Genomic DNA, 21,020 nt, shown 5'->3' with positions numbered 1-21,020 from the left:
CCATGGGATCCACATAGGTCCAAATATTGTTACTCTATTGCCAAATTTATTTATTTACCACAGAAAATTTAATTTTTTCTTCAAATTAGTCTTTGTTTCATGAGTACCATTCTGCCAGATTCATGTTTTAAGTTTTTAGCAATTGTTATATTAAAAATGTTACTCCCAGAGTTCCCTGGTGGCTAGGTGGGTTAAGGATCTGGCACTGGTACTGCTTGTGGGCTCCAGATGGTGGAGCAGCGGTGCAGGTTTGATCCCTGCCCTGGGAACTTCCGCATGCCACAGGGGTAACCAAAAAAAAAAGAAAAAAGTTGTTTCTGAACAAGGCCTTAAATAAAAGTCTTGGACTCAAAGTTTTTTATTTTTTTAAACTTTTTTTAGGGCCACACTCACAGCATATGGAGGTTCCCAGGTTAGGGGTCGAATATGAATTACAACTGCTGGCCTACACCACAGCCACAGCAATGCCAGATCCAAGCTGCATCTGTGACCTACACCACAGCTCATGGTAATGCCGGATCCCTGACCCATTGAGTGAGGCCAGGGATCGAACCCGCGTCCTCATGGATACTAGTCAGATTTGTTTCTGCTGCGCCACAACAGGAACTCTTAAAGTAATTGTATATTGAAGATATTCTCAATTTTTAGCATTGCTTAGACTTTTTAAAAAAATTATGTTTTCACTATTCATCTAGACTCTGGTCTTTTGTTTTTATCTAACGTTTTAGGGTTTCAGTTCACTTTTTAGAGTTCAAATCCTGGGAATATAATCTAGTTAATAACCGTATATAAGTTTTTATTTTTCTTACGTGTAAGGGAGGGCCTTACCTGTTGAGGATTTTTTACTGACTGGGAAAGTTTTTTTGTTTTTTTTTTTTTTTAAACTAACCATTACTACCATGAGCTTTCAGTTTTATTAAAGATGCCTGTGACTCCCTTAGAGAAACCTTATTTATTGCAGTGCACTTATAATGTACAAAAATTATTTATTGCTGTGCCTCTTTCGTATGAGAGGTTAACGAGCACAGCTAAAAACCACAGCAAAGGGGGGGGAAGTACTGCAGAGAAGGTGACAGATGAGGATAGTTCCAGTTGCAGGAAGGACTGGAGCATCTGAGGTGGGAAAGAGGGGAACTTTTGTAATGGTGACTCTGAGTAGTGTAGAGAAAATCGGTTCAAACATTTGATCTAGGATCAAAGCATCTTTATTACGAACGGTCAATGTTAAAAATATGAAACATACGGAAGCTGTTGCCTGTGAAATCATTTGCGACTCGAGCTGCAGAGACGTAAAAGGCAGTGCATTGCTCTAAATGAGTACAGACTTGCTTCTTGGGCCATATGTTTTGGAGTTTTCTTTCTCCAGAATCAGGGTGGGGAGGGGTAGAAATGACTAGTTGGCGTATTCTTCACTGTTGAAAATAACTGTACTGAATTCTTTTTATTTTTGATTTATTACTGCTGATCACTTTGAAACTTTTGAACTTCCTCATGAATATCCATAGGAACATTTTTTTGAAAAAGATTTTTATTTCAAAGTAGAATATTTGCCATAAGTTTTAGTACTAAAATATGACTTATTGTTATGGTGTGTTATGACACATTTTCTAAAAAGGAGACTAGCAGAGGGCCTTGGAGAATGGCACACTTGACCTTGTTTCCCCATATGTGAGTTAGAAATGATAATCCCTGTTATGAGCCACCAAGGCAACGTCTATAAAGCTCTTTGAGATCCTCAGAAGAGGAGTTTTATGTGTACGGGATTTTAACGTTATCTACAACATTAACCAAGCATCTTGAGCAAACTCACAATCTGATTGGCTTTCCCCTTCAAAATATATCCTTACATGTAAACTTGTCCTAAATACCTTTTCTCTTAAGGGGAAAAAAAAATCTGTTTGCTTATTTGATGTAAGGTTCTCCCTCCTCCCATGTATAGTGAATGAGTTTCTCCCAAGTACTTTTATTCGGGTTGATCTATTCATGAGGTTTTGGTAAGCCTATCAAAATTGTTCCTTTGCCAAGTAAGGTCCATTGTGAAAGACAGGGCAGCTCTACTTCCTGGGGAGAAATGAAGCAGTGTTGTTTTCAACAAATGGATAGAATTTACTTATGCCCCAACTTCTTCCAAAATAGAATATACCGGTTAACTAATCATTCTCGGGAGGGGGTCCTTTTAGGAAACTCTCATTGTCAGGGACTAGAGTGGGAGTAGGAGTCTTGGGTTCAAGGCTTGGTGTTCAGAAAATCTTCCTGCATATAAAGTGAACCTTGGGTGCTAACAAATTCTATTTTATGTCCCTTAACATGATGCGGAAGAATAGGGAATATGAGCATATGTAAGCTATTTTAAGCTGATTGATGCCAACACTAATGGGTATTCCTATTTGAAATACACTGACATCCTTTTAAAAGTCATATAGACTGAAAGTTTCCTTTATTGGAGGCAGTATACATTGGTTCTCAACTTGCACACAGCATAGGAAATCTCCTTGAGCCCCTCTCTCAAAGACTTGACTTAGCATGTGAGGTGGGACATAGGAAACTGCAAGTTTAATAGGTACTACAGTTGATTGTGGAGCAGGTGGTCTGAGGACACTGTAATTCTAGAGCATTCTGTGAGTCTTGAACCCAGTCAGGGGATCTCTGGCAAGGAACTTAATCTTTGCTGAGCATCTGTGTCCTCATGGTAAGAAGAAGATGATGATACATAACTCTGCTAATATATAACTTTTGGGGTTTTGTAAGAGTTAGATTATAAGTAAAACAGTATAGTCCTGGCTCACAGTATGAACTTGAGAGCTGGTCTTTGTAACAATTAGGTATGGAGTTTCTGGTTCTCAATAAAAGGGAATAAGCACCCTTCTCCCTGTCTCTTCCATTGCACACAGTGATAAAGCCTGTACAGAACAAATGGGACATCTGTAATAGGACTCTGAGAAGTAAGAGTAGTTCGAGAACTGGGGGGAAACACCAGAATCTGAAGTATCTCTAAACTGGCAGTAAGGTGACCAGTTTTTTCCTCTAATTATTCCTTTATCTGAACACAGTAGAGCCTGAAACTTGGAGGTGGGCACCAGGGAACAGAGCTGAGCTGCAGCAAATGGCTTTCATTCCTGGTGTGAAGGGCGTGAAATGGCAGAGGGAGGGTGTGCACATCCTCCGTCTCCCCCTCTTCTCACTTTTGTATGCCCCAGCCTCCAAACAGTCCTGCAGAGGCAGCAAAAGAAGAGTAGAAGCCAAAACTCAGGAAGGGCGCCTTTCTTCTTCATCACTGAGCTGTGATCCCAAAAGAGAGGGCTGATCCTTGTGGATTTTTCCTCTGTCCTCCCACGGATTGGCCCTGGAAGTATGTCGGGACTGGAGTAAGGAGAGGCGAGTTCCAGGGAAGTGGAAAGAGGTTACAGAGAGGGAAGAGCTTCGGAAAGCGATCCTTGAAGTGGTTTGTGAAATCCTGTGCTCACCCCTGCACTGCACATGCCTTGATCTGACCCTAACCAGGGCACCAGAGATGTTGAGAACTGTGTTAAGAAATAGATGACTGCCCAGGTTGCAGCCAGACCATTAGTTGGGGCACAGGTGGGGCTGATTCAAAAAGCACTGCAAAAGGCTTTGAAACTGAACTAACAGTAGAACCAAAGCACACAGAAAATGGGTTGGGATTTGTGGCCTGGACCCCAGCTGAACTGCTTGCTAAAAACAATAACAACAAAACTACCGTTGGCATTTAAACAAGACCCAGAGGCTCATAGCATAACATTCAAAATGTCCAGGATACTGCCCCAAATTACTCAGCATATGAAGAACCAGAACTTGCATGAGAAAAGACAATTAGTAAATGCCAATCCAAGAAGACACAGATGTGGGAATTAAGTCATGAAAACAATCATTATAAATTACTCCAACAAGCTTTGCAGACACTGTTGAAATAAACAAAAAAGTAAAAATGTCCAGCAACGTAGAAGATAGGAGGAAGAACCAAGTGGACATTTAAAACTGAAAAATATAAGCCACCAAATACAGGAACAAACATCTCGCTGAATGAGCTCGGTAGCACAATGGAGGTGTCAGAGGAAGTAGTCAAGGAACTTGAAGACAGAGAAATAGAAATTACTCAGTCTGAACAACGAGCGGAAAAAGATAGTCTCCTCCCCGTATCGGAGGAAAGGTCGTATATTCAGGGACCCGTGGGTCAGGAAAGTCTAGTATGTACAACATCGTGGTCCCAGAAGGAGAGGAGAGAGAGTATAGACTTGACGTCTTTGAAAAAATAATGGCTGGAAACTCTACGAATTTGGTAAAAGAAAAAAATCTACAGATTTAATGATTTCAGCAGACCCCACATAAGATAAATCCAAGTAAATCCACGTCCAAGCACATGAAAATGTTACTGCCGAAAACTAAAGACCAAGAAAAAAAATTTGAAAGCACCCAGAGAAAAATGACAGATTACCTTTAGGGGAACAGAGACTCAACGGACTGCACATTTCTTGTCAGAAACTACAGAACCCAGTGGGAAGTGGGGCAGTGTGTTTAAAGGGCTGGACGGAAAGAACTGTCAGCCTCGAATTCTGTGTCCAGTGCAAACGTCCTTAAGTGAAGCTGAGGTAGATGCCCTTCCTTCCCCTTCCGTCTCTTTCCCATCTTTCATTATTGCTTTTTAAACAAACACTTGTTTTTTTATTTCTTTGGGGGGAAACCGTACCTTCTTGGAATAGTTCACATTTATCTAATGCTTCGTATGTCAAGGACTTTGACTTGGATTGTTTCATTTTGTCCCAAGCAGCACTCTTTCTCTAGCTCCCAAAGCATGGTCATGATCTCAGCACTTGAAACAGTCTCTCTAGAAACACTTTGAGTTTCTGTGCGCTCTTTGCTGGCACAGCTGGAGACAGAAGGAGAATTACTCTGACCCACTGTTTAATCGCAACTTGCACAGCGGAAGGAGGGCCAGTGAGTCGGATGCAGAGAAGGACACAGGAGTTCATCTCGGTCACCACTGAGTACAAACACTGAGTGGATACTTGGGGGAGGCCACATTTACAAATTTAACTTGTGATCCCGTGAAGGCACCTGCCTTTTCTTGAAATGAATTATTCACGCTTAGGGAGGGAGGGTGGATTTTAATTCCTGGATGAGCCTGGAGGCCAAATCTGGGATCAGGTGTGGTGACAGGGAGGTTTTTAGAAAGGGCAGTGTATGTGGTGTCGCTTTTAAAAATCCAGGCGAGTAATGCTGTCTTCATTATTCCTAAGGGAAATGAAGAAGTGAAACATGTGAAAGAGAAATGATAGCACTGGGATGCTCTCTTTACCTCAGGGGATCTTCTTTCCTTGTCTCTCTTTGTAGGATGATTAATGGATTGATTTCATTTAAACTGTGGGAAACAAATGAAACCATTAAGTGTTTATATTTAAAGCAAATGCATTAACAGAGGTACTGAAGCTTTCCGTGGGCCACATGGCCTGCCCCTAGCCCATACATGCTCCTTCTGGCTTTCCAACACAACTGCCAAACACTGCCTCCACACGTTCCTTTTAAAACGTCTTTTCCATTCCAAATCCACGCGGCACTTTCATTACGGTCTCGTTAAAATTGCAGGAGGTCCACCGGGACCTGCAAGATGGATTTTCTCTTTATTGAGGAGGAGCAAAAGAGGAAGTATATAAAAGCATTTCTGTTTGCTATTCCTTCAGGGAGTCATAGTAAAGAAAAATAGTGACACTTCTATAGGAAGAATATCCTTTAATTTGACGTTGTTTTAATGGCGAGCTTTCGGGGCAAGTGCGTCTGCTTTCTCTTGTTTTAGCACCTTGTTCACCATCCTGGCTGGGACTCTTGGGACAGATGAGATTATTTTATTTACATGTGGAACAAATAAGTGAATGTCCCTATGAGATAGATGTTGATTATGGGCCCCATGTAAGTGCAGACATGCACTTTGAGATATTGATTTTTAGAATTAGGTCCGTTTTACCAATTTTGTGCCTCTATCCCTATTTCCTTTAGATGGGATTTTCTGTGGGAATCTGATAACTCTTGTCCTAGTTTCTCATAAATGGGTACAAGATATTATGGGGGTCTGATACCTCTTTTTCTCTGTTCCTATATGTAGACACATGCTTAAATGTAGAAAAATGTCTTATAAATGGCAGACCCAGCCAGCAGCATGACCCACCCTAATTGCCTGATCCTTCCTCCGCAGATCCCTTGGTTAAGAAGTCTAAGCCCCAGCAAGGAAGGGTCTTGGGAGTGGAGGAGTAGGCCCAGAAGGCTCATACCCACAGGCAGGTACCCAACCCTGTGAATAACGCTGTACAATTATTTTTCCCTTTTAGATCTTGAATTTGCCTGAACTGATTGGCGATGCCAAGTACAGAACCAACCACCTTCGAGTACAGAATAGAAAAGAGCTTATTAAAATTCTTTCAACACGGTAAGTGTGGCTCTACCATGCGCACACTTAAGAATTAATCTGCCATTAGCATTTATTTGGTATTTTGTGGTGTTCTTTTTGGCTTATTTAGTTTAACTTAGCTTTCATTTCGCAAAATTGCTTAGCAGAAATATATTTTTAATCTATGTTCATCTTCGAAAGCATTTGAAAGAAGTTTACCTGTCCTGTTAACCACCGAATGATCGCAATGCTGTGAATAAGAAATTCCTGGTTACCTTGGATCAGGCCGGTCTCTGGGGCACGTCAGTGTCGGGTTAGTCTGTCACAAACCCTGACAACAGCCATGGTTAAACATCATGCTTTACACTTACTGGATTAAATGCTCCCCGGGCCGGGGCTCATCTAACCCTCCGGTCACCCTGTGAGGGCAGTTCTGTTCATCCTGTTTTACAGATGAGGAAGCCGAGACGCAGGGCGGTTCCGTCAGGAGTTGGTTGGTTTTTCTGATCACTCCTGTGTCGTTTGTCGTGGTGATGCTTTATAAATGGTAGATCGAGTCGTGGGTCATAAAGTTTGAACGATTAACAATCAACTAATTAATTTAGAGTATTTGATGTCCACATGATTCCATTCATGTCTGGTTAAGCTTTTGCTAAAACCTGTACCAGTTTTTCAAGTTCGCCTCAGGAAAAATAGTGATTCTTTCTTTTTCCTCTCAGTTTCACCTTTATTTACATCTAAACAGTCTGTAGCGACAGGCTTTGTAGTTTTTGCGCATCTAAATGGTCACATGCGTTGTCCTTCAGGATGGAAGGTTTCCTTTCCTCATACCAAGAAATTAGGGCCTTTTGTTCAAATACCATATTTTGTCTTTTGACAAAATGCCCTTGTGTTTCCATGTAGTATATTCCTATCAAACTGCTTAGAAAATAAAATTCTGCTCATGGTTCATTTCTTTCCGTTCCCTTCATACTTGGGGATTTCTGCATGAGCCACCATTCATTATCTACCTGCTCTTTCCTGGATTTTAAGCACTTCCTCTCTGCTTGCCTGCATCTCCTCCAGTCAACAGGACCTCTGTGTGTGGGAATGATGCGCAGATGAGACAGAATGAGAATCAGGCTCCCCTCTCTTGGTCGTTAGTTAAATAAAACTCGGTTTTACGGCAAAGCCAGAGAGCCCTCGGTCATTAACCTCTCTCCACATGAGAATTGGCCATTTATTTCCACTGTTTGCCTCTTTGCCTCTCAAGCAGTTTCTAATTCATTTAATTCATTGATAGGACTTTTTCCTTTCACACTACGGCTACCAAGTTTCAATAATGGGCACTTGTGAGAACCTTATCAAAAGCTCTTTGATCGTCTAAATAAATCGCATCCATGCTGTGGGAAGCGTGGACCCAAGAGAAACACAAAACCTAGGCAGATGCAAGCGTCGTCCTGTTCCTGAGTGGCCAGCAAGGACACAAAGTTACGGGGTCCTGTGTCCTGACACTTGTGTTCCTTGTCGAGTTCTGGTAGAGAACTCTGCTGTGGACAGGCGTTTGGCAGCGTCTGTAACGGTTTAATCTGTGGCTTGTCTCTTTGGGGTGAATTAGGTCACCTGACATCTTCTTTCCACCCTTACACACCCAGAAGTGGGGGTTTCAGCGTTTGGGAATCCAAAAGGTTCTTTACCATGTCTTTATTTAGACTTAAGGAGTCAAATTTGTACAGAAGAGACGAGGGGGTAGTCTTAAGACAGGCAACTTGTTAGGGGAGGGCCCATCATCCTGCTCCTGCTGTTGAAACACAGGCCACAGAGGGGGCCTTGGTTGCTCAGAGGCCGGGGTCCCTGCTCTTCTGTGCTGGGGTGTGGACATGTTTTGGTGTTGTCTTGTGGGAGCTGGTTCTTCCGGCTCTTCCAGCTCAAGTCTCTTCTCCTCCATGGAGGATCAAACTGTGGTGACCAAGGAGGATTAGGGTGTTGATTCAGCCCCCCTCTTAACCTTAGCGTCTGTTTTTCTGAACAAATGTCTCTGGATTCACTGGTAATGTTAAGCGCTTGGGCTTGTGAGCGTTGTAGAGTGTACCATTTTCATGATGTGATACTATGTTCCAATATTCAACATAGTAGTGGCTCTGTATTAATTACAGGACTAAATCTGGTCTTTTTAGTCTGACATCATGGCCTTCCGCAGTCTGGCATGAGCTTCCCTTCCCCCTTTTTCTCAGTATAAAGAAATAAAATAGGGAGGTGGGTCTAGAGAGAGAGAATGGGGGGTAGTAGGTGGCCGGAAAATCATGCTGTCACGGATCTAAGAGACTTTATGATAATGAAGCTTCTTAAACTTATGAAACAGAGGAAATTTCGGTCATAAAATGAGTTTGCTTATCAGCAACTTTAATTTCTATCTAGTTTGAAGACAGGTCTTTTTTCTTAGCGTTTTGTTGAGATATATATAATTGACATATAATGTATTCGTTTAAGTTGTACAGGAGAACGATTTGATATGTGTATGTGCTGTGAAACGATTCTCATAAGTTAATACCCATCACCTCACTGTTACAAGTCTTTTTTTAACTTTCCCTTGTGATGAGAACTCTTAAGACCTACTCTCTTAGCAACTGTCAAAGATGCAATCTAGTTTTGTTAACTGTAGTCGCCATGCTGTGAGTTCCCCACTTGGGCCTTATTTATCTTGTACCTGGAAGCTTGTACCTCTGACCACCTTCACCCTGAAGAGAGGTCTTCAAGGGAACACTCTACCTGGTGGGATTCAAAGTTTGCCAGCAACTTAGAGCCGGCAAAACTGAAGAGACTTGAGCGACTCAAGAGTTTCAACGGCATATGCTTCTCATTTGTTCATTGTCTTACCATCTATTTAACAAGTAGTTCTGACTACTTACCTTGCGCCAGTGACTGTTTTGAGCACTAGGAAAATGACATTAAAAAAAAAAAAAACAAACAAACACAGGGAGTTCCCGTCGTGGCGCGGTGGTTACCGAATCCGACTAGGAACCATGAGGTGGCAGGTTCAATCCCTGGCCTTGCTCAGTGGGTTAAGGATCCGGCGTTGCTGTGGCTCTGATGTAGGCTGGCGGCTACAGCTCCGATTAGACCCCTAGCCTGGGAACCTCCATGTGCCGCGGGAAGTGGCCCTAGAAAAGGCAAAAGACCAAACAAACAAACAAACAAAAAAAGCACAAAAGTCTGCCCTCCTGGACTTCGAGTAACTCCTGTAGGCTTTTCTAGAAGGCTTTTCTTCTAGACCTCTTCCATAAAAATATTTATTTTGGTATGCCTAAGAAGTTAGTTGTCCGTATTTTTCATCTAATTTTTTTTGTAAATTTTGCTTTGCAGTTACAGGCTGTGTCTGTTAATAATTTATCGTCTTTTTGTCTTTTTTTGAGCACGTTACAATCCATATGCTGCAATTTTTTGGAGTGTGTGGTTTTCCAATCACTCCTATAGAAAATCATATTTTTAGTACCAGGAGCTACATTTGCCATGTGACTATACCATATTTTTTCGTGTTGTTTGCTTTTAAACATTATATCATAAAAGTTGCCTTTAATGCTCAAAGACACTTTCCTTGGCTTATATTTTTATTTTAGAAAATATTTAAATATGAAGAATTCAGAGGAATTTGTGAGAGTGAATTTGACTGCAGACCGCTTTAAAAAAATCTCTAGGAATGATAGATTCTATAGTGTTTATTAAAAAAAAACCCAGGCCTCTCACCACTTTCATCCGACTTGATATCCCAAAGTGAAAAGAGAGGTATTTAGGGATTTTTACAAAGTCTGCTCTCCAAAATACACCTAAAGGTTTACTCTTGTGTTTCAAAACCTTCCTTCCAAAGTCTTTTTTCTGTGTAATTTTTGATCAATTTCCCGGATAGTATTCCACAGTAACTTCCCTGGCCATGGCCGTCGTTCATCTAAATGTTGCAGAATTGGGTGATTCTTTGCCTTCTCCTCCAGAATCCGTGGCATCTTTTGAAAGTGCCTACCAGAAATGTCGCTTGCCTCACTTTTCTGTTACTCTTGCTGCATTCGGTTTGATGCTGTTTTCTGAGAGCAGTCAGTCTCGTTCAGGAAGGCAGCTGCATGTTTTTGTCATCAGCTGTTTCCACAGCCAGCACACACACAGGTCCCCTCAAGTGCTCTCAGGTGTGGCTATTCCCCAACCATGGCCGTGAGCACGGCTTTTTTTTTTTTTTTTTTAATTTAAAGGTGGAAGACTTTCCCCTCGAGCGTGCCATTTTATCCAGGGTGTTGCGGAGAGTCTGTTTACCCAGCTGCTAGGACCAAAAACGAGGCACAGCTAAAGCACATTAGAAATCCCCAGCTAAACCACAGAGCAAGAGATATCATCGAGATGAATCGGGGTCTGTTACAGCTCAACCATTCTTCGCAATTCTAAGGACAAAAAACTCCTCAACCTGGGCTACTCACCCAGGGGACCAGCAGTTAGGACTCCCTGGAGAGACTGAAGATGATGGTGTGTATTGACACGAGGAAGAAAGTGATGAAGGTGACGTCCTGGCGGCTGGGGAGGCGTCGCCGGAAGACGATGGAGGGCCGGAGAAATAATGGGGAAGATAGAAATGCGGTTGATTCCTCTCTCTTCCTGTCTTCATGGACATTGGTGGCCACTGACTGTGAGCCTTCGTCCTACAGATACAGAGATGAAAATGAGACCAGCTCCTGGTCCAAGCAGGAAAATTAAAAGGTAAAGCAATGGATTAAATAGAATGTGTGAAGTGCCACCCATGTGCACTGGGTGCTGGGAGCCCAGAGAAGGGGCACCTGCCTCAATCTGGGCAAATCAGGGAAGGCTTCCTGTAGGCAGTGCCACCTGAGATGAGTCTTAAAGGACACATTGAATTAGGCAGGTGAAGGGAAAAAAAGACAGTTCAAAGGAGAAAATATAAAATTGAGTATAGTTTTATACAGAGAAAAAAATAAATTATAGGAGAAGGAAAAAAGTAACTTGGAGAGAAACCGCTGACAGCTGTTAAATTGCTTTTTGAAAAATGCTACACGTTAAGGAACCGTATATCAGTACAGTCCTCGCTAAGGCATTCCTAAAAAGTTGGTTACACTAAGTTGTCGTAAATAAAACTATACAGTGTAAGACAAATTTACCTTTTTTTAAAAAATAATTTTTATTTTTTCCATTATATACCTTTTAAAGTACTGTGGCAAATCCTTTAGTCAAATAAATAATTGCTTTTGGTTTTGAATGATCTGATTTTTCTTAAGTTTCTGGTATGTATTTGATATCTAGTTATTTTCAGAGTTTACTATATTAAAATTTAAAGTGAAATTAAATGCCCTAGTTCAGGGCCTTTTTTTTTTTTTTTGTCTTTTAGGGTCACGCTAGTGGCATGTGGAGATTCCCAGGCTAGGAGTCCAATCAGAGCTGCAGCCGCTGGCCTACGCCAGAGCCACAGCAATGTGGGATCTGAGCCATATCTTCGACCTACACCGCAGTTCACGGCAACGCCAGATCCTTAACCCACTGAGCGAGGCCAGGGATTGAACCCGCATCCTCATGGATGCTAGTTGGGTTCATTAACCACTGAGCCACGATGGGAACTTCTAAACAGACAAAGGTGCTAAACAGATTCTTGTTGAATTGAATTCAGAATTTAAAGAACTTCATCTCTTTAAATTTGGTGTCAAGTTATTTTTAATAGACTCATTCAAAACATTGGCAAGTTGAACCTGATGCATTTGCGGCTGTTGATGGAGGGGTTGTGCCCAAATATAACTTAACTTTTAAAAACTGACATCTTGGTTCCATCAAGCAAATTTGGTCACTCTGCTTCCCTGCCTCGGTCTTTCAGGGAGTCTCCATAGCTGTGGGGATAAAATTTCAACTCTTAACACGTGTAGTTCGATCTCCTCCCTGCAACTCCTTACGGTTTGCCCTGGTCTTTGAATCCACTGTGTCTCTACAGACTCATTGGTTTTCACTAGAATGACGGCCCTTTTTCGTCCCTGGCTGCTACCAGTCTTTACAATGAGCATACGTTTGGGAGCTTTTCCTGGCTCATTCGTCTGTTTTACATGCCCCCCCCCCCCCCGTCCCCCCGCCACTCTGCTGCATCAAAGTGTCTATTGTGCTCAGCTGTCGTCACGTGCCCTCCCTGACAAGACAGTGAGTTTCTGAAGGCAGAGATTAGCTTTTTGTTTTTAGGGACAATTTTGTAGAGCAGTTTTAGGTTCCTAGCAAATGGAGAGGAAGGTTCAGAGATTTGCCCTGTACCCTCTACTCCCCTTCCCCCTCCCCCAGCCTCCCCACCACCCGCAACCCAACAGAGCGACACGTTTGTCGTGACTGATGACCTTACATTGACATGTCGTAAGAGACTATGTTTTTGTTTGTGTTTGTTTGTTTTGTTTGTTTTTTTAATGGCCTATGGAAGTTCCCGCCTGGGCCAGAGATTGAATCTGAGCTGTAGCTGTGACCTACACTGCCGCTGTGGCAATGCCAGATCCTTTAACCCTTTGTGCCAGGCCTGGGATCGAACCCGTACCTTCTCACAAACCCGGGCCACTGCAGTCGGAGTCTTTACCCAGTGTGCCACGGCGGGAACGCCAAGGCTGTGTGACTTTTTTGATTTTTATCTCTAGTGCCTTTTTGGGTTCTTGACACTAGGTGTGCTTTCAGTTAGCAAATGTGTGGACCAGTGTGGGGCAGAGCCATCCATATTTGGCAAACAGGCCAAGGGGCAAAGACCCAATGTTAGGTCAAAATAAAAAGAGAGCAGTGGTAGACAAAAGTGAGAACGTTTTCTAAACTAATCCGGGAGGCCGGTATTGTGATCACAGAATGTCCAGAGGCCTGAATTTGAGACCAGAGACTCTGGCGACCTGAGCACACCCTCTGACAGCTCCGAGCCTCAGGGTTTCATATCTATGGTACATAGATCATCTGGTGCTTCATGGTGAGAAGTGAAGAACAGAACAAGCATGAAAGCCTCCAGACAGCCCTCAGCATACGGCAGTGCTCAGTGTGTTTTAGGAGGATCTCAATCCTCAAGAATCATAAACTACGCTTCCCCAATTTTTTGCCATTAAAGTTCTCCTCTGTCGTTTTCTTTATTCATGGATACCATGTTTCTGCGCAGTTTTTCTCTCTCAAGCTGTTAATTACCATAGGAGTTGCCTTCTGCAGTTTTATTTAATAGAATTCTATTTAACTGCCAGTCAAATCCTGATTAGTGTGACTAGTGGTGTTGTACTGATTTGATCTCATTCTAGCAAAAATAAAGCAGGGCATTCTAGTTGGCCTGTATGACCTTGTTGCCGCTAATAAATGATCTGTGTTCAACTTTTTAAAGAAATCGAAAATAGCGCACAAGACTCAGGAATACAGTTAACTTTGTACAGTGCTTTTCATAGAGACAATTAACAGTGCTTGTTTTGTTGTTGTTGTTGTTGTTGTTGAAACCAAAGTGGACTTCAACAGCTCACATTGTGCTGCCTTTCAAGAAGCACTGTTTCTCAGTGTAGGCAGTGAACTCGGAACTTGTGAGCACTCCACCTAAGTTATTCCATGCAGTCGTGGTTGTACCCTCACAAAGAATGAAACCCTTTAGCGTGTTCCCAAGTTGCGATGCTGCGTGTTAATAGTCTCTGTGAGAAGCTTCAGTCAGGGCCTTTGAACTCAGGTAAATTCCATCCATGACTTCTCCCATGTCATTCTTACGGTGAAGCTTTTCCAAAGGCTTTAAAGGGTATTATCATTCGCCTTCCTGAAAGCTGTTGGCTCTACTTTTCTCTTAAAGAGCATCTATAACGTCCTTAGTTTTAATTGTTAGTAGAAAATAAAACGCCCTCCTACTTCGTCTCTGCCAGCCCTCTCTCTGCCCCCTGCCTGCCTTCTGTGTCCCATCTTGCTGTCCTTATCCTGTCTTTCACAACTTGAGCTCTTTTACAGTGAAATAATAAATGGATATTATGTATCATCTTCCTGCTTGGGTTTGTCCTCTTTTCCGGAAGGCTTCATTGACTGAGTGGTTTGCTTAGAGGACAGGGCTGGAAGGAATAGAACCCTTCCTTATGCATAGTTGGCTGATTTCAGAAATTCTGCAGTTATACATTTGGGGAGCCTAAAAGTTTGTCCACTCGTAAACTTCAGACAGCACTGGGGGAGTTAAAGCATGGAATCTGATTCCTTGGATTAGGTAAAATTTCCCAGGCCCTTTCCCCAGACTAGGTTATAACGGGGCGGGGAGACATCAGCAAAGCTCCGGCTGCGAGGCCGGAGGCCGGCGAAGAGCAGAGGAAGGGCCGAGGGCAGTCAGGGGCCCAGAGATAAGGTTCCCTCCCTGGGAACCTTCTGCCGGGGCTGGGGGGCTGTGGAAGTCTCTTCGAACCCTGATTAATTCCTCCTCTCGCTCAACCCGGCAACCACCAACTCGCTCATATCTATGTGTTTTTAATATACATAGAGAAACGATGGATTGTTTTCTCCCGTGGAAACTTTTCGTTGGTCTAAAATGCTCTTCACGTTTCAGAATCTCTTCTGGCTGCCTTTGGGTTTTTTCTGACTTCTCTCCGTATCTTCTGAGGCTGCATGTCCCGTGATTTATCTACATGTCCTCAGCCTACGTATTTAGTTTATCGTACCTTCCCCTTTTCATAAGGCCTTGGATCATGTCCTCGTCGGTGTATCTGGCATCCCCTGCGGGGATCTGATGTTTGGTGAGGGTCACATTTGTTTTCTTAGGCATCCACGGCAGCTCTGCCATTATCACCTAATGGATGATCCCTTGTAAAATGTCTATATTTTATGTGGTGCATTTTCTGACTGTTGGTTGTTTGGAGATAGATGGAAGTAGCTATGCGTTGTTACTATAAAATCAGCCTGGAGGGAAAAAGGATGAAAGAACACAGCCCTGGAATGCATCTTTTGGCTTAACAGAATGCAAAGGGAACCACTGCGACTGCAAACAAGCTCCCCGTGACCAGGGCGCTTTCCACCCTGTTAAGAGAATTCTTTGTGACTGAGAATCAAATGATGTCTTTAAGTGAGTCAGGATGGAATGGAATGTCATCCCACTCCTTCTCTCCTCCCCCCCTTTTTTTTCCAGGAAGGCTATAAACCATTCCACACTGCCTTTTAGTAGAAAGAATTAGGTGGTAGTGGTGGGATATTTATAAGTATGTGCAGGGGGCGGGGGGGATGGCGGTGGGAAGGAGTCCAATAAACTCTCTTTCCCTGGATAAAACATTTAATACCCTCGTTTCTCCATTGAAACTTAATGTATATTTTTAGATTTATAGAATGTTAGAGTCCTAAACACTTGGGGAGCTGGACAGAACTTTGGATATCATTGAATGTAACCCCTTCCCAAGTGTAAGCACTTAGAGTTTAGCAGCACCACAGCCAGAGACCCCTTGAAATCTGGTGTGAGATTCCACAAAGCCAACTCAAAAAGCCTTCCTTTTGGGAGGGAGTAGGCACAGCTCTCCAGACGTTGCTGGCTGACCTTCTTTTGCTCTTGACTTTTGAATTGGATAGAGAACCTGGAGTTTGACTTAGTCTCCTGATACTCAGCTCCTCAGACTCCCAGACTTATTCCTGCCCTGCCCAATTTCCTGCCCACCTTTGGCTCAGGGTGCGTTCCGTTCTGTACCTACTTTGCCTTATCTCTCCTTAGCTTCGACTTTCCAGCATAGGCCTTCCTTGGGCCTTTGATCTAACATCAACTGATGTTTCTAGTGAGAGCTGACTCCACCTCTCATCCAGGGCTGACAGCTGACACCCCTGCTGAGTCTTGATTTCCACCAGCTGTCCAGCATCCTGGAACATTCCCTAGTGACCAGCTGCTCCTGGCCATATTCACCTGGACAGGCCACAGTAGTTTTGGCAAAGCTGATCACTGCTTCCAGTGCCAGACTGGACCTGCCTTGGTTCTAGTTTAACAGGTTTTCCCCAGTATCACACAGCTCACTGGTGAGGCTCAAATTGGAATCTCCTGACTATCAGTGGCTTTTCCACAGTACTCACAGGATAGTCGCTTATTTCCCTTTACTCTAACTATAGATTTTGTGTCTAGAATAAGCCTGGCTAGGAAAAGAAATTAAGTGAACATTCTGCATCCCTTGCACACCCGCCGTCCCAACACACACACACACACACACACACACCTTTTAATCTTTCAATTTGTAAATTTGCATTTTTTTCTATCTTATGATTTTTCTTTCCTCTATTGTGAATTGTTTTTCTTTTCTCATTTGCTAACTTTGGAAAAAGAAAAATCCAGACATTGGAATGTCTGAGTTTATTTAAGTCTCAGTACTCTGTTCAATTTAATGAAGGGAAATAAAAAAGGAAAATCAGAATGCTGGCCTGGATCTTCGTGGCTTTGGGACTGGCCCTTTTTGGTGGCCATTGATAAATACTGTATTTGGAAAATAAGAGTAATTGGTGGTTCTAAGCCATTTTTAAGTACATTAAAATGTAGTAATATATCCTAAAATATAGAAATTTAGAATTATTAGAAATAGAAATTATGAGAAACAATTGTTTTATAGTAATTTAACATGTTTTCTAAGATATGTAAATAAAGAGGGTTTATCTAGTATATTTAATAAGGTGGAAGTAGTAGATAAATGTAGTATTGCATACCCTGCTAACGAGAGCACCTATTGTTTTCTAGGGTCTGTGGAACATTTACAAACACTGATTACAGACTAGGCTACAAAGAAAATCTTAGTAAGTGCTAAGAAATAAAAACTAGCCACGATGAAACATTATGAAAGTTAATAACAAATTTAAATATGCAAGTATAGATGTAACTATAAGACGTAGCCTGCAAGCAAAGAAATCTAACATGGGATGAAAATTTAAAAATCACAGTTAACTATTGTGGTATAGTAAATCATCCTAAAACTTACTGCCTTAAAATGTGTCTGCAAACTTTTTCTATAAAGAATTAGTAAATACTTTAGACATTGTGGACTGTGTGGTCTTTATCACAGCTACTTACTGTGCCATTGTAGCGAGATAGCAACTATAGACAATACTTAAATGCATGAGCATGACTGTATTCCAAAAGGACTTTATCTGTGGACATTGAATTCCATACATGTTTCATGCGTAAGGAGATATTATTCTTTTGATTTCTTTCAGCCATCTAAAAATATGGAATCCAGAGTTCCCATCGTGGCTCAGTGGAAATGAATCTGACTAGTACCCATGAGGATGCAGGTTCAATCCCTGGCCTCTCTCAATGCATTAAAGATCTAGCATTGCCGTGAGCTGTGGCACAGGTCGCAGATGTGGCTCGGGTCCCACGTTTCTGTGACTGTGACAAAGGCTGATCCCTACAGCGCTGATTCTTCCCCTAGCCTGGGAACCTCTACATGCTGTGGGTATGGCCCTAAAAAGACAAAAGATAAAAATGTGAAATCCATTTTGGGCGGCTGAAAATTTGTGGGATTCACTCTCTCAACACCTCTCCTCTATGCATGCAGCAGTGTCAGCTATAGTCATCCTTTGGAATACTGCATCCCTGCTACTTAAACTTATTTTCTAACTGGAAGTTGGTACCTTTTGATGCCTTCTTCCAGTTTCCCTTCCCTCACTCTCCACTCTCTGCCTCTGGAACCACAAGTCCGATCTCTTGTGAGTTTTGTTTGCTTGATTGTTTTTAGTATTGCGTATAAGTGAGATCATACAGTACTTGTCTTTCTCTTTATGACTTATTTCACTTAGCATAATGCCTCAAGGTCCATCCGTGTTTCACACATGGTAAATTTTCTCACTTTTTTATGGCTGGAAAATATTCCATCGTCTGTATATACCATTCTTCCTGATCCGTTGATGGACACTTCGTTTGTTTCCATGCTTTGACTATAGCAAATAATGCTGTTGTGAACATGTGAATGCAGATATCTCTTCAAGTTAGTGTTTTCTTTTCCTTTGGATATATACCCAGAAGTGGAATTTCTGACTTATACGATAGTTCTGTTAATTATTTTGAGGATCCTCCATACTGTTCCCCATTTGCTGTACTAACTTACAGTCCCAACAGCAATCCACCAGGGTTCCTTTTCTCCATGTCTATTCCAGCCTTCGTTATCTCTTTCTTTTTGATGATGGGCCATTCTAACGCATGAAGTTATATCTCATCATGGTTTTAATGCACATTTACCTGGGAGTTCTCGTCGTGGCTCAGTGGCTAACAAATCCGACTAAGAACCATGAGTTTGCGGGTTCGATCCCTGCCCTTGCTCAGTGGGTTAGGGATCCGGTGTTGCCGTGAGCTGTGGTGTAGGTTGCAGGCGCAGCTCAGATCCCACATTGCTGTGACTCTGGCGTAGGCTGGCGGCTGCAGGTCCGATTCGACCCCTAGCCTCGGAACCTCCACATGCCGTGGAAGCAGCCCAAGAAATGGCAAAAAGACAACAACAACAAAAAATAATTAATCCACATTTACCCAGTGATTAGTGATGTTGAAGTACCTTGTCATGTTCCTGTTGACCATTTTTATGTCTTTGGAGAAATGTCTATTCATGTTCTTTGCCCATTTTAAAATTGGGTTATTTATTTATTTTTTTGCCTTTAATGCATTCCCTGCCTTTTGGATATAACCCCCTTTTCATATATACAATCTACACATGTTTATTCTCATTCCACAGGTTGTCTGAGCACATTGTTGATGGTTTCCTTTACTTTGCAGAAGCATTTTAATTTGATGTAGTCCCACTTGTGTATTTTTTATTTCGTTGCTTATTCTTTAGGCATCATAACCAGAAAATTCATTCCCAAGACCCATGCCAAGGAGCTTTATTCCTATGTTTTCACCTCGGACTTTCCAGGTTTCAGGTCTTAAATTTAAGTCTTTAGTCCACTTCAGGTTATTTTTTTGAATGATGTTAGATACAGGCCCAATTTCATTCTTTTCTATGTAAATATCTAACTATCCCATTTTCATTTATCTAAAAAACTTTTTTTTCTCCACTGAGTATTCTTGGCTGCTTTGTCAAATATTAGTTGACTATATTTTCTTGAGTTTATTTCTGGACTCTTCATTCTGTTCCATTGGTCTTTTTATGCTGGTACTGTATGGCTTTGATGACTGTAGCTTTGTATTATAGTTTGAAACAAGGAAGTGTAATGACTCCTGCTTTGTTCATTTTTCTCAGGATTTCTTTGGCTACTCAGAGTCTTTTTTGTGGTTCCATATACATTTTAGAAGTGTTTTTCTATTTCTCTAAAAGATGCCATTGGAATATTGATAGAGATTGAATTGAATCTAGATATGGTTTTTGATAGTATTAACACTTAAACAATATTAATTCTTCCAATCCATGAACATGGAATACCTTTCCATTTATTTGTGTCTTCTTTGTTTCCTTTCATCAGTATCTTGGAGTTTTCTGAATAAAGATCTTTTCCTCTTCAGTTAAATTTATTCCTAAGTATTGTTTTTGATCCTGTTGTAAATTGAATTAATTTATTTCTTTCTTCCATAGGAAATTCATTGTTTGTGTGTAGAAATGCTGCTTCTTTTCGTTAATTTTGTGTCCTTCAATGTTACTGTATTCATTGATTAGATCTAAGTTTTTTTGGTTAAGCCTTTAGGAATTTCTATATATAAGAAACCATATATAGAGGATTAAGATGGTGGATTAGAAGGACTGGAGCTCAACTTCTCTTCTAAAACAACAAAATTTACAACCAAATGCTGAGTAATCTTCAACCAAATGTACCAGAAACTTTCTAAAAGCTATCCTACTCCAGAAGATAAAGAAGAGACCACATCAAGAGGTAGGAGAGGTGATTATGCAATATAAGCAACCCCATACCTCCCAGGTGGGAAGCCCCACAGACTGGAAAGTAACTGTATCACAGAGACTCACCTACAGGAGTGAGCGTCTGAGCCCCACATCAAACCCCCATGTTTGGGGATCTGGCACTGGGAGAAAGAGCCCCTGGAGCATCTGGCATTGAAGGCCAGTGGGGCTTGTGTGCAGGAGCTGCACAGGTCTGGGGGAAGCAGAGACCCCACTCTTGGAAGGCGCACACAGACTTTCATGTGCACTTGGTCCCAGGGCAAAGCAAGTTCCCCGTGGGAATCTGATTTAGGACTGGCTGCGGTTCTTGGAGGACCTCCTGGGAAAGCAGGGGTGAATGTGGCTTGTCGTGGGGGGAAGGACATTGGAAGCAAAGCTCTTAGGAATCTTCATCAGTGTGCCTTTCTCTGGAGGTGGCCATTTTGGGAAGATCTGGCCCCACCCATCAGTGCTGAGAAGCCCCAGGCCAAGCAAAAATCCAGGTGGGATCATGGCCCCACCCATCAGTAAACGGCTGCCTAAAGACCCCTCCCCCCCCCAAGCACACAGCTGCCTCTAATCTCATCCAGAGACAAAGCCCCATCCACCAGCTCCACCTACCAGTGGGCAGGCATCAGTCCCTCCCATCAGGAAGTCTACAGCAAGCCCCCATACCAACCTCAGCCACAAGGGGGACAGTTGCCAGAGTAAGAGAGGCTACAACTCTATTATCTGTAAAAAGGTCACCACACCAAAAACCTAGAAAAATGGAAAGACAGAGAACTATAACTCAGATGAGGGAGAAAGAAAAAAACCCAGAAAAACAGCTAAGTGATCAG

The 21,020-nt window shown here is 42.2% G+C and overlaps 1 protein-coding gene across 22 annotated transcripts in view; it reads left to right on the top strand.

Annotated features, from left to right (window-relative positions):
* Positions 1–21,020, top strand: part of SUGCT (succinyl-CoA:glutarate-CoA transferase) — a 643,257-nt gene that overhangs the window by 246,332 nt on the left and 375,905 nt on the right. For all 22 annotated transcript variants that reach the window (XR_014833261.1, XR_014833262.1, XR_014833260.1 and 19 more), the window contains one exon: positions 6,339–6,436. Coding sequence is in view for 18 of the 22 variants with exons in the window: in XM_085004905.1 (XP_084861031.1) it covers positions 6,339–6,436 (98 nt within the window). In the remaining 4 variants the exon portion in view is untranslated. The remainder of the gene's footprint in view (positions 1–6,338; positions 6,437–21,020) is intronic.

The sequence above is a fragment of the Sus scrofa genome, chromosome 18, assembly GCF_054392235.1.
Source record: "Sus scrofa isolate SSC_HxYL_T2T_F1_AM1 chromosome 18, Sscrofa_HxYL_maternal_Yorkshire_Landrace_v2.0, whole genome shotgun sequence".
In the NCBI taxonomy this organism is placed as follows: Eukaryota; Metazoa; Chordata; class Mammalia; order Artiodactyla; family Suidae; genus Sus; species Sus scrofa.
This window is presented reverse-complemented; position numbering and strand designations above follow the sequence as displayed.